Raw genomic sequence first — 14,511 nt, forward strand, 5'->3', positions numbered from 1 at the left:
TCTAGGCGTGTGGTCAAGGAGATGGGTTTTACTCAAGATAGGGGTATCTGGAGTAATCAGGGTGCCTGGTAAGGAGCCGGCGATGAGTGGCTAATCTGCCTTTGCCATCGGTACTATTGGCCAACATACAATCGCTTGATAATAAAGCGGACAAACTACAAGCACGTATATCCTACAACGGGACATTAAAAACTGTAATATCTTAAAGTTCACCAAGTCGTGGCTGAACGACGACATGAATAACATACAGCTGGCGGGTTATATACTCTATCAGCAGGATAGAACAGCAGCCTCTGGTAAAATGTATATTTGTAAACAACAGCTGGTGCACGATATCTAAGGAAGTATCAAGGTTTTGCTCGCCTGAGGTAGAGTATCTCATGATAAGCTGTACACCACACTATCTACCAAGAGAGTTTTCATCTATATTCTTCATAGCTGTCTATTTACCACCACAAAGATATAATGGCGAGCTGTATACGGCCATAAGCAAACGCTCATCCAGAGGCACGTACAAAGCTCTCCCTCACCCTCCATTTGGCAAATCTGACCATAATTATATCCTCCTGATTCCTGCCTACAAGCAAAACGAAAGCAGGAAGCACCAGTGACTAAGTCAATAAAAAAGTGGTCAGATGAAGCAGATGCTAAGCTACAGGATTGTTTTGCTAGCAGAGACTGGAATATGTTTTGGGATTCTTCCGATAGCATTGAGGAGTACACCACATCAGTCACTGGCTTCATCAATAAGTGCATCGATGATGTCGTCCCCACAGTTACTGTATGTACATACCCCAACCAGAAGCCATGGATTACAGGCAACATCCGCAATGAGCTAAAGGGTAGAGCTGCCGCTTTCAAGGAGCGGGACTCTAACCCGGAAACTTATCAGAAATCCCGCTATGCCCTCCAACGAACCATCAAACAGGCAAAGCGTCAATACTAAGATCGAATCGTACTACACCGGCTCCGATGCTCGTCGGATGTGGCAGGGCTTGCAAACTATTGCAGACTACAAAGGGAAGCACAGCCACGAGCTGCCCAGTGATACGAGCCTATAAAATGAGTTAAATGCCTTCTATGCTCGCTTCGAGGGAAGTAACACTGAAACATGCATGAGAGCATCAGCTGTTCCAGACGACTGTGTGATCACGCTCTCCGTAGCCGATGTGAGTAAGACCTTTAAACAGGTAAACATTCACAAGGCCGCAGGGCCAGATGGATTACCAGGACATGTACTCCGAGCATGTGCTGACCAACTGGCAAGTGTCTTCACTGACATTTTCAACCTCTCCTTGTCTGAGTCTGTAATACCAACATGTTTCCATAGTCCCTGTGCCCAAGAACACTAAGGTAACCTGCCTAAATGACTACCGACCCGTAGCACTCACATCTGTAGCCATGAAGTGCTTTGAAAGGCTGGTCATGGCTCACATCAACACCATTATTCCAGAAACCCTAGACCCACTCCAATTTGCATACCGCCCCAACAGATCCACAGATGATGCAATCTCTATTGCGCTCCACACTGCCCTTTCACACCTGGACAAAAGGAACACCTATGTGAGAATGCTATTCATTGGCTACAGCTCAGTGCCCTCAAAGCTCATCACTAAGCTAAGGACCCTGGGACTAAACACCTCCCTCTGCAACTGGATCCTGGACTTCCTGACGGGCTGCCCCCAGGTGGTAAGGGTAGGGGTAACAACACATCCGCCACGCTGATCCTCAACACAGGGGCCCCTCAGGGGTGCGTGCTCAGTCCCCTCCGGTACTCCCTGTTCACTCATGACTGCATGGCCAGGCACGACTCCAACACCATCATTAAGTTTTCTGATGACACAAGTGGTTGCTCTGATCACCGACAACTATGAGACAGCCTATAGGGAGGAGGTCAGAGACCTGGCCGTGTGGTGCCAGGACAACAACCTCTCCCTCAACGTGATCAAGACAAAGGAGATGATTGTGGACTACAGGAAAAAGAAAAGGACAGAGCATGCCCCCATTCTCATTGACGGGGCTGTGTGGAGCAGGTTGAGAGCTTTAAGTTCCTTGCTGTCCACATCACCAACAAACTAACATGGTCCAAGCACACCAAGACAGTCGTGAAGACGGCACGACAAAACCTATTCCCCCGAAGGAGACTGAAAATATTTGGCATGGGTCCTCAGATCCTCAAAAGGTTCTACAGCTGCACCATTGAGAGCATCCTGACTGGTTGCATCACTGCCTGGTATGGCAACTGCTCAGCCTCTGACTGCAAGGCACTACAGAGGGTAGTGCGTACGGCCCAGTACATCACTGGGGCCAAGCTTCCTGCCATCCAGGACCTCTATACCAGGCGGTGTCAGAGGAAGGCCCTAAAAATTGTCGAAAACTCCAGCCACCCTAGACATAGACTGTTCTCTCTGCTACCGCACGGCAAGCGGTACCGGAGCGGCAAGTCTAGGTCCAAGAGGCTTCTAAACAGCTTCTACCCTCAAGCCATAAGACTCCTGAACATCTAATCAAATGGCTACCAAGACTATTTGCATTGCACGCATTCCATACAATGAGTTGGTGTTTGTGTAATGTAAGGTACCAGGGAGAGATGTCTCGGGTATGGATAATGTTGATAAGAACCTCGTCTTGGGGGCCAAACCCTGGTTTCCATACAATGACAACAGTCTTCATAGCAGATACTATCTGCTGTAAATTATTAATTTATTTCATACAAATCCTAACCTTTTGACTCATTTAACACATCTGCTGTTTGTCATGTAGACTGAGAGGGTGTATCTTTGCTCTAAAATATATTTGTATTGTCTCTATGTCAGAGCTCTCGGCCCAACACTCAAGAGTGTTGGGTCGACCAGCCTCACTTACTACCTTATTAATACGTTTTGAATAAAGTAATATCCTGATTGGTGATTGACCTTGTCTCTCCTCATTATTGATTAGAATTTCCACGACAATAGCGGCCAACTTTTCATCCATAATGATCTCATTTAGGACAACAGCGGTTTGAAAACAGGTATGATATTATCAGAGACTCACCCCAGTGGTTTCTCCAATCGACTGGCAGGTGACCCTACGATCTCCCCCAGGGTACAGAACACCTGACCCAAGAAGTCCTGAGAGGGGGAGGGGAAGGAGGGAGAGAGAGAGTGAGAGGAAGGGAAGAAGAGACAGATGGAGACAGGATGGAGGAGATACAGGGTTACAAAGGGGAGACATAGGGAGAGGGGAAGTAAACAGGGATGAAGGGAGTTGGGGTGAAGATTGGACAAGGTGAAAGGATAGTGAGAGCGAAAGAAGGGAGGGAGGTTATATACAGAGGTTATTAGAGTGTGTTACATGCATTACAGCTGCATGTGTTTTCTGTATCTCTAGCTACAATATACTACAGCTACAGTACTAAAAGAAAAGGAAAGAGGCAGAGACGTACGTTGAGATCAGAAGGCTTCCAGAGGGCAGGGGAGAGCAGGCAGCAGGGTCAACAACAACAACAAAACAACCACAACAGAACACATCATATACACACAAACACTACAATACCGAGAACACCTAGCACCGCTCAAACCAGGAAGTGTAGCAGGAAAGAATACAGATTAGGTGTCATGTAAGAGCTGTTAATAAATAAAACATCAGGGAGGAATACAATTCATTAAAAAATCATGCAGTTGGAGATATGCAAATCTTCTATTTGTATCCAAAAAGATCAAATAATCTGTTCAATTGATTATTCTGTGTATGAATGTCTCTCTGAATGTGTTTTGAACCAACAGTCTCCGAAGCAACAGAATGTGAAGATTATTATCCTCTTATTAGCAGTCAAATAGTGACATGATGATTCATACATCCTGTTTATCCAATTCAAATGTGAAGACCAATGCATAAAGGTATTTCATGATCGATTCTAGTCTAGTTGAGGACACAGAAGGGACATTATTCTACAACAGTAGTACAACTACTAATCATCTGCATATTAATATAAATCCTGCACTAAAGCCTGCCACCTTATCCTCCAATGGAGACGTTTCTTTATAATTGCCTAATTGTCCTTTTTTCACTGGATGCACTGGATCCAGGCATACTGAACATACAGAAGGTATGCCCTACTGTATGCTCATGGAGCCATTGTATGTACTTGTAGTAACAACCACATTGTATGAACAAACAAAAGGTTCATAGCATTAATTTCATGCTGTATATTTGGATACCTGGATGGTTCTTTGGCAAGTTCTTTGACGTTGGTTTGCATAAATCCATGAAGGTAGTTTGTTGACAGAGCATGCAACATGTAGCGGGCACAACTAGTCAAACCATGCAACGTCATGATCAGACCAGAGTCATAGATAAGGAGAGCTTGGCCAATCAGAGTGCAGGACTCTAATGTTTCATCTCTCTGAACATTCCATCAGTTGTTCATGATGAGTCCTATGCTTTTAGCTCTGATAATTCTGTTCAGAAAATTCTGTTAACTTGTATTGGTCAATGATAACTTTGAAAGTCAATGGTTTCAGACAACTATGTTGATTATTGTTGGGTGTTTTGGCCATTCCCTGTTCATCTGTGTCTGTAGGTCTGAGAGGTCTGAGAGGGTGTGTCACTCACGTGTTTGGACAGGTCTGGGCTTTTAGAGTCCACATCATATCTGGAGGAGAGACAGGTAACACAGGTTACATGTGCGTGTGTGAGGGAAGCAGTTTACATTTGAGAGAGAGAGCGGAGAGAGAGAGAGAGAGAGAGAGAGAGAGAGAGAGAGAGAGAGAGAGAGAGAGAGAGAGAGAGAGAGAGAGAGAGAGAGAGAGAGAGAGAGAGAGAGAGAGAGAGAGAGAGAGAGAGAGAGAGAGAGAGAGAGAGAGCGAGAGAGAGAGAGAGAGAGAGAGAGAGAGAGGGGGGGGGGAGCTCTAACTAGGCCTCTGGTAGATGAAGTTTCTCCATTGCTCATTACTTACATCCATCTAATCCAGCGTTTCCCAAACTCAGTCCTCGGGACCCCAAGGGATGCACATTTTGGTTTTTGCCCTAACACTACACAGCCGATTCAAATGATCGAAGCTTCATGATTAGTTTATTATTTTAATCAATTGTGTAGTGCTAGGGCAAAAACCAAAAAGTGCACCCCTTGGGGTCCCGAGGACCGAGTTTAGGAAACCCTGATCTAATCCTTTCAGATCTATCAGTGTCTATGAGTAAATGCTAAGGGGGATGTATTTCATCTTGTTCACCATTTGATCTTCCTATTAGTGGGAAGATATCTCACTATTGGAGGCTAGTTGTTATGGGGATGATCATCTGCATATGAATGTAAATGCCTGCACCAAAGCCTGCCACCTTATCCTCCAACGGAGATGTTTCTTTATAATTGCCTGATTGTCCTTTCATCCACTGTACTTTGTTTTGTTTTTGTTTATGCATACGTGTGTATAGATGATGTAATGCATTATAGATGACGCCTGTAACATATTTGACTGTTTTAGTGTCTCAAAACTCAATTTGAGTGGGCCACTATGTGTTTTTTATTTTCTTTATCTGTATTTTGTATTATTGTATCATTGTGAAGTGACACTTTAATACATTTTTCTCTATGAATATAGAGAAATCAAGGAGAAGGAAATGCACTTTATGAGCCCTATGAAGATGAAACAGACCATGATACAGTAGATCACTATAACCCAGAGTTAGATGAGAGCCGCACATGCTAGATCACACACACAATGATGCAATATAGATCATGAATCAGGATAACTTAGATTAATAAGGGTCATCACCTCAGAGCAAAGGGGTAGCTTCTCATTATATCTGACTCTGTGTACTTCATATTCTTCTGACAGGGTTGAATTTAACCTCTATGGAAGTCCTCACTCCTCCATTCTCCTCTGTTCTCTTTGGATGGGACTGACTGAGAAATGAAACCAAAGCTACATGTATTTTATCTACCTATCTTTTATCATAGAAGTCATAGATCACTTTAACTAACTGTTCACAGTTAAACTCCAAAAGAGAAGATTCATAATGTTCTGTGAATATTACAGTGCATTGGGAAAGTATTCAGACCCCTTCACTTTTTCCACATTTTGTTACGTTACAGCCTCATTCTAAAATGGATGAAATAGTTTTTCCCCCCGTCTTTAATCTACACACAATACCCCATAATAACAAAGCAAAAACAGGTTTTTTATACAATTTTAGCAAATGTATAAAAAATGAAAAAATGAAATATCACAGCTCTTCTTTTCAATTTCCGCCTAAAATGACATACCCAAATCTAACTGCCTGTAGCTCAGGACCTGAAGCAAGGATATGCATATTCTTGATACTATTTGAAAAGAAACACTTTGAAGTTTGTGGAGATGTGAAAATTTTTTAGGAGAACACAACACAACAGACCTGGTAAAATATAAAACAAAAACAAAAAAACATATGTTTTCTATTTTTATTGCATCATCTTTGACATAAAAAAGAAAAGCCATATATTCAGATAGGAAGCTGGAGGTAATTTAGATGTTGTCTACAAGAGGGCAACAGTGTATGTGCAAAGTTTCAGAGTGATACCTTCAAGAATGAGGGAGCTACATAACATTTAGTATGAAGTCACCCAGGTGTCCCAGAAGTGAACTATTTAAGATAAGGGCCAAGTTAGCAGCCAACATTGATCTAATGTCATAAGTGAACACACCACAAACCACACACAAAGTGAAAAAAAAATATGTATATATATTTACACACTATTTACAATTACAGTATTTAGAACACCCTCAGTCCTCTACACAAGAGTGTGCTGCTGATGCCAAGTCCCATAGCAGTCTCTTTCTGCTGTAAAGCAGAGGAAGAAAAAGCCTTATCTCAGACTGCCCATTTTAATATTTTATTTTTATTGGCCAGTCTGAGATATGGCTTTTTCTTTGCAACTCGGCCTAGAAGGTCAGCATCCCGGAGTCGCCTCTTCACTGTTGACGTTGAGACTGGTGTTTTGCGGGTACTATTTAATGAAGCTGCCAGTTGAGGACCTTTGAGGCATCTGTTTCTCAAACTAGACACTCTAATGTATTTGTCCTCTTGCTCAGTTGTGCACCGGGGCCTCCCACTCCTCTTTCTATTCTGGTTAGAGCCAGTTTGCGCTGTTCTGTTAAGGGAGTAGTACACAGCATTGTACGAGATCTTCAGTTTCTTGTTAATTTCTCGCATGGAATAGCCTTCATTTCTCAGACCAAGAATAGACTGACGAGTTTCAGAAGAAAGTTATTTGTTTCTGGCCATTTTGATCCTGTAATCGAACCCACAATTGCTGATACTCCAGATATTCAACTAGTCTCAAGAAGGCCAGTTTTATTGCTTCTTTAATCAGTACAACAGTTTTCAGCTGTGTTAACATAATTGCAAAAGGGTAATGATCATTTAGCCTTTTAAAATGATAAACTTGGATTAGCAAACACAATGTGCCATTGGAACACAGGACTGATGGTTGCTGATAATGGGCCTCTGTATGCCTATGTAGTTATTCCATAGGAAATTAGCCGTTTCTAGCTACAATAGCCATTTACAACATTAACAGTGTCTACACTGTATTTCTGATCAATTTGATGTTATTTTAATGGGCAAAAAAATGCTTTTCTTTCGAAATCAAGGACATTTCTAAGTGACCCCAAACTTTTCAATGGTAGTGTATACTACCAGTCAAAAGTTTGGACACACCTACTCATTCAAGGGTTTTTCTTTATTTTTACTAATTTTTTTTTACATTGTAGAATAATAGTGAGGACATCAAAACTATGAAATAACACATATGGAATCATGTAGTAACCGAAAAGGTGTTAAACAAATCAAAATATACTTTATATTGGAGATTCTTCAAATAGCCACCCTTTGACATGATGACAGCTTTGCACACTCTTGGCATTCTCTCAACCAGCTTCATGAGGTAGTCACCTGGAATGCATTTCAATTGACAGGTGTGCATTCTTAACAGTTAATTTGTGGAATTTCTTTCCTTCTTAATGCGTTTGAGCCAATCAGTTGTGTTGTGACAAGGGGGGGGGGTATACAGAAGATAGCCCTATTTGGTAAAATACCTTTTATGGCAAGAACAACTCAAATAAGCAAAGAGAAAAGACAGCCCTTCATTACTTTAAGACATGAAGGTGAGAACATTTCAAGAACTTCGAAAGTTTCTTCAAGTGCAGTCGCAAAAACCATCAAGCGCTATGATGAAACTGGCTCTCATGAGGACCACCACAGGAATGGAAGACTCAGAGTTACCTCTGCTGCAGGGGATAAGTTTATTAGAGCTACCAGCCTCAGAAATTGCAGCCCAAATAAATGCTTCACAGAGTTCAAGTCACAGACACATCTCAAAATCAACTGTTCAGAGGTAACTGTGTGAATCAGGCCTTCATGGTCGAATTGCTGCAAAGAAACCACTACTAAAGGACCCCAATAATAAGAAGAGACGTGCTTGGGCCAAGAAACATGAGCAATGGACATTAGACCAGTGGAAATGTGTCCTTTGGTCTGGAGTCCAAATTTGAGATTTTTGGTTCCAACCACCATGTCTTTGTGAGACGCAGTGTGGGTGAACGGATGATCTCCGCATGTGTAATTTCCACTGTAAAGCATGGAGGAGGAGGTGTTATGGTGTGGGGGTGCTTTGCTGGTGACACTGTCTGTGATTTATCTAGAAATCAAGGCACATTTAACCAGCATGGCTACCAAAGCATTTTGCAGCGATACGCCATCCCATCTGGTTTGGGCTTAGTGGGACTATCATTTCTTTTTCAACAGGACAATGACCCAACACAGCTCCAGGCTGTGTAAGGGCTATTTGACCAAGAAGGAAAGTGATGGAGTGCTGCATCAGATGACCTGGCCTCCACAATCCCCCGACCTCAACCCAATTGAGATGGTTTGGGATGAGTTGGACGGCAGAGTGAAGGAAAAGCAGCCAACAAGTGCTCAGCATATGTGGGAACATTCCAGGTGAAGCTGGTTGAGAGAATGCCAAGAGTGTGTAAAGCTGTCATCAAGGCAAAGGGTGGCTATTTGAAGAATCTCAAATATAAAATATACTTTGATTTGTTTAACATTTTTTGATTCCATATGTGTTATTTCATAGTTTTGATGTCTTCACTATTATTCCAAAATGTAGAAAAAATAAAGAAACACTCTTGAATGAGTAGGTGTGTCCAAACGTTTGACTGGTACTGTCTATACAGTGGGGAAAAAAGTATTTAGTCAGCCACCAATTGTGCAAGTTCTCCCACTTAAAAAGATGAGAGAGGCCTGTAATTTTCATCATAGGTACACGTCAACTATGACAGACAAATTGAGAGAAAAAAAATCCAGAAAATCACATTGTAGGATTTTTAATGAATTTATTTGCAAATTATGGTGGAAAATAAGTATTTGGTCACCTACAAAGAAGCAAGATTTCTGGCTCTCACAGACCTGTAACTTCTTCTTTAAGAGGCTCCTCTGTCCTCCACTCGTTACCTGTATTAATGGCACCTGTTTGAACTTGTTATCAGTATAATAGACACCTGTCCACAACCTCAAACAGTCACACTCCAAACTCCACTATGTTTGGAGTGTCTCTCACAGTTGAAGTGTACCTATGATAAAAATTACAGACCTCTACATGCTTTGTAAGTAGGAAAACCTGCAAAATCGGCAGTGTATCAAATACTTGTTCTCCCCACTGTATATATATATATAGCAATCAAAGAAAAAATCTCAAAAAAATCTCTAATGAATAATATTCAACCATTCAAACAACAGCATTAGCATGAGTAGAAAAAAATTATTTCACTTACCAGTCTAAAGTGGCGTCCTCTCCTTCCAAAAATATCTTCAGCTGTTGAGTCTAAACTATATTCACTAAGTCCTCATCTACTGGTTCTGTGACACTTTCCCAGTTGATCTCTATAATCTCATCCAAATCTGATACCTGGACTTTGATTTAGCTTTTCCAGTATTAGTAGCCATATTGTACTTTCAAAATTTGCTGAAAACTTTGTTTACTAAATCGAGCTGTGCGTAAAGCGATGCGCCACTTCCTTGTTTAGATTTCCAATGGACACTAAACCGCATTGCACGCATGCTGAATACACAGGCTTTTCCTCAGACAAAGGACCATCTCATATTCCTGTAAAGGACAGCTCATTGGCTATCTAGCTAGCTATGTTTCAAAACGATAGGTGGTCATTGGACCAAGATACAGTCAATCAAGTGAACACCGCCCGTCTCATCGGCGCGTAATGATGTCGTGTCTTCGTGATTGATGATGGAAATGCTGGTTACCTTCTGGAGTGTCTGAGGAATAAATAGGAACCTAACTTGACTCGCTGAAGCAAGGTTTAGTTTTCGATTTTCACAGATTTCTTTCTTTGCAAGTTGAACGAGTGGGAATACAACATGGATCGTGCATACACATGGAACGTCATTGCAGTCACATTATCCGTATTACCCTTTACTCAGTACTTGGTTGAAGCACCTTTGGCAGTGATTGCAGCTTCGATTCTTCTTGAGTATGACGCTACAAGCTTGGCACACCTGTATTTGGGGAGTTTCTCCCATTCTTCTCTGCAGATCCTCTCAAGCTCGGTGAAGTTGGATGGGGAGCGTCGCTGCACAGCTATTTTCAGGTCTCTCCAGAGATGTTAGATCGGGTTCATGTCCGGGCTCTGGCTGGCCCACTCAAGGACATTCAGAGACTTGTCCCGAAGCCACTCCTGCGTTGTCTTGGCTGTGTGCTTAGGTTCGTACTCCTGGTGAACCTTCGCCCCAGTCTGAGGTCCTAAGCACTCTGGAGCAGATTTTCATCAAGGATCTCTCTGTACTTTGCTCCGTTAATCTTGCCCTCGATCCTGACTAGTCTCCCAGTCCCCACTGAAAGACATCCCCACAGCATGATGCTGCCACCACCATGCTTCACCGTAGGGATGGTGCCAGGTTTCCTCCAGACGTGACTCTTGGTATTCAGGCCAAAGAGTTCAATCTTGGTTTCATCCGACCAGAGAATCTTGTTTATCATGGTCTGGGAGTCTTTCGGTGCCTTTTGGCAAACTACAAGCAGGCTGTCATGTGCCTTTTACTGAGGAGTGGCTTCCATCTGGCCACTACCATAAAGGCCTGATTGGTGGAATGCTGCAGAGATGGTTGTTCTTCTGGAAGGTTCTCCCATCTCCACACAGGAATTATGGAGCTCTGTCAGAGTGACCATCGGGTTCTTGGTCACCTCCCTGACCGAGGCCCTTTTCCCCTGATCTAGGAAGAGTCTTGTTGATTCCAAATTTCTTCCATTTAAGAATGATGGAGGCCACTGTGTTCTTGGGGACCTTCAATGCTGCAGATTTTTTTAAATCTGTGCCTCGACATTATCCTGTCTCGGAGCTCTACGGACAATTCCTTCGACCTCATGTCTTGGTTTTTGCTCTGACATGCACTGTCAACTCCGGGACCACATATAGACAGGTGTGTGCCTTTCCAAGTCATGTCCAATCAATTGAATATACCACAGGTTGACTCCAATCAAGTTGTTGAAATATCTCAAGGATTATCAATGGAAACAGGCTGCACCTGAGCTCAATTTCGAGTCTCATAGCAAAGGGTCTGAATACTTATGTAAATAAGGTATTTCTGTTTTTTATTTTTTATAAATTAGCAAAAATGTCAAAAAACTGTTTTCGCTTTGTCATTATGGGGTATTGTGTTTAGATTGATGAGGAAAAAAACGTATTCAATCCATGTTAGAATAAGGCTGTAACATAACAAAATGTGGAAAAAGTCAAGGGGTCTGAATACTTTACGAATGATTTAGCTTGCCATATTCCTTCATCACCCTGCCGTTTGCTATTATAGTCTACATCCAAAATTGCACCCTATCCCTGTTAATGCACAGAGTCCCCCTGGACACATTATGTTTGAGAGAATGAGACAGGTCTGTGTCAACCATTCTAAATCATAGTGTCTGTCTGATGCTTACTATTCATGACTAAACACCATTTGAACAGAGAGGAAACAGTCTCTAGGATTCCTCTCAGTGTGAATGTGAGCGCAACATTGAACAGTATAACAGAATAACGGAACGTGTATATGTTTCTTCATGTTCGCTTTGACAATGTAAGTCCCTAAACTTTCCATGCTAACATAGCCTCTTGAATTGAATTGAATGGGAAACACAGAGAGGGGGAGGGAGAAAGATACAAAGACAGTGATAGAGAAGAAAGGGAACATGTTGGGACTCATAAGGACCAGTGTTTAAAGGAAATAAACACTCACAAGTCAAAGCGTAGATTCTGCTTCTCCTCAAAGAAATAGTCCAGGATGTACTTCCTGACAAAGTCTGGGTTTAGCGTGTTGTCAATCACCTCTGTTCTCCCAAACTAGAGGAGGAGAGAGAGAGAGAGAGAGAGAGAACGAGAGAGAGAGAGAGAGAACGAGAGAGAGAGAACGAGAGAGAGAGAGAGAGAGAGAGAGAGAGAGAGAGAGAGAGAGAGAGAGAGAGAGAACGAGAGAGAGAGAGAGAGAGAGAGAGAGAGAGAGAGAGAGAGAGAGAGAGAGAGAGAGAGAGAGAGGGAGAAAGGAAGGAAGGAAGGACATGGGAGAAATGTGAAGAAAATACTAATAATTCAGCATTATATATCCTCCAAAAACACAACCTATAGTTCCAATCTCTTCATTATTATTCTCTATCTATCTCTCTCTCTCAGACACATGCACACCTGTCAAAGAGAGAGACAGCAGAGGGATGATTGGGAGACTGTATCACCCCGTGACACCAACGTGTTACACACTCCTGTTGTGTGAGTGTGTTTCCTTGATCCTGCCTCGTCTCTTTTCTCCCATTCTAATTACTGAGGCAGAGAACGCCCACTCATCCCCTCAACTCACCCTCCAGAGAGAGAGAGTGGGAGAGAAGGAGGGAGGGAGAGGAGGAGAGTAGAGGAGGAAGAGAGGGTGAAAGGGAAGGGGAAGAGAGGGAGGAGGGAGAGATGAAGAGGAAGAGGGAAGAGGAGGGACGAAGAGGGGGAAGGAGAGATGGCTTGGAGAGAGAGTGTAGAGAGATGAAGGCTGAGAGGGAGGAGAGAGAGAGACTGAGGGGCAGAGTTGGCAAAATATATATGAAAAAACAGAGAGAGTAGGAGAGAAAGAGGCAGAATTGGCACCGGAGTCAGGAAAAGTGAAAGAGACGGGGAGATGAGAAAAGAGAAAAATACGGGGAGATGGACGGGGGTTAAACCCAGTTAATTACTGGGATTCTCACTCCTGCACGAACGGCTGCAGATCTAGGAAAAAAGCCAGCAAGCTTGGAATTCACCCAATCACACACCCCACTTAGTTCCTAAAGAGGACAGTGTGAGTGACATGACACTGTTGGTAAAGCCCATGGAGGAATCCTAAATATACGCTAGGGGTTACAACCCCTTCTCTAAATACAGCTGCTGTAATATACGGCTTTCAATCATGGAGACCTCGTAACCCAATATGGTCATGGAAATATCTGATTATACATTTAAACATGTCTGAAACAAAGACTATATAGTCCAGTAAGGGGTCTGATTCTGTTTGCAACTCTCTATGAGGAGATACAGTGGGGTGAACTATACCCATTGATCTCAAATGAATTGAGACTGTAAATGTAAACTACTGAAAAATGGTTGTTTCTGAGTAAAACTGGGGCAACGTCTGTCTACATCCCTTAACAGGGAGGCAGTGCCATCTGCAGTGGTTGTGTAAAATGGGCCAATGTCTGTAATGTATGGTGAAACAGCATAGAGGCAGCACAGTGGTTATATGGTGTACTGGTCAAAAGTAGTGCACTACATAGGAAATGGGGTGCCATTTGGGACACATCCTATAAATGTTTTGTAAACTACTGAAAAATCACTGTTTCAGTCTGTTTTCTGAGTAAAACGGGGCCAACATCTGATGCCCTTAACAAGTGTACAACATGGTGAAACAGCAGAGGCAGCAGCATTATGGTTGTTTGGTGTAGAAACCCAGTAGTTGTATGCGGTAGACTCTAGAGGCGTGTGCACAGGGGTGGGCTGCAGTTTGTTCACAGCTATTTGTGTTGATCCATGAATTATGCAGACTGAGAAACAGAAAGCGAGACAGAAAAGGAGTGGGGGGGGGGGGGGGGGGGGGAGAAATGGAGAGAGAGAGAGATGGGGAGAGAAGGGAAGGTGTGAGAGGGGAAAGGAGAAAGAGCGACAGAGACAGACAGAAGAGAAAGACCGAAATAGAGAGGAAGAGAAACCTTCTCTGATTATGCATGAATAAAACAGCCATTTCCCAACAGTGCTTGGCTGTCTCACACTCCAGAGAAAGCTAGTCATTTTCTAAACAGGGCCAGATATAAAAGTTACAGAGGATTGAGGTTAACCGGGATAAAATGTCTCCCGCACTCCTGTGATTATTACATTTCTGTTCATTCCATTCTCTGAAGCTGGAGGACAAGATGTAATAGAGAAAGCTTCCTTTGTACTATTTTAGGGAGCCACAAGAGTCAATGTTGCAGACGTATTT

At 42.8% G+C, this 14,511-nt stretch overlaps 1 protein-coding gene across 3 annotated transcripts in view; it reads right to left on the reverse strand.

Annotated features, from left to right (window-relative positions):
• LOC311133774 (copine-5) overlaps positions 1–14,511 on the reverse strand; it is a gene marked incomplete at both ends in the record, with an annotated part of 271,494 nt that overhangs the window by 176,517 nt on the left and 80,466 nt on the right. Inside the window, 4 exons of one of the 3 annotated variants that reach the window (XM_084167330.1) lie at positions 3,037–3,113; positions 3,428–3,442; positions 4,597–4,636; positions 12,262–12,365. In XM_084167330.1, the coding sequence (XP_084023456.1) occupies positions 3,037–3,113; positions 3,428–3,442; positions 4,597–4,636; positions 12,262–12,365 (236 nt within the window). Of the gene's footprint in view, positions 1–3,036; positions 3,129–3,427; positions 3,443–4,596; positions 4,637–12,261; positions 12,366–14,511 lie in introns of all 3 variants that reach the window. The other 2 variants (XM_084167331.1, XM_084167329.1) reach the window with 2 other exon arrangements.

Source organism: Coregonus lavaretus (assembly GCF_964263955.1).
Source record: "Coregonus lavaretus genome assembly, chromosome: 8".
Classification (NCBI taxonomy): domain Eukaryota; kingdom Metazoa; phylum Chordata; class Actinopteri; order Salmoniformes; family Salmonidae; genus Coregonus; species Coregonus lavaretus.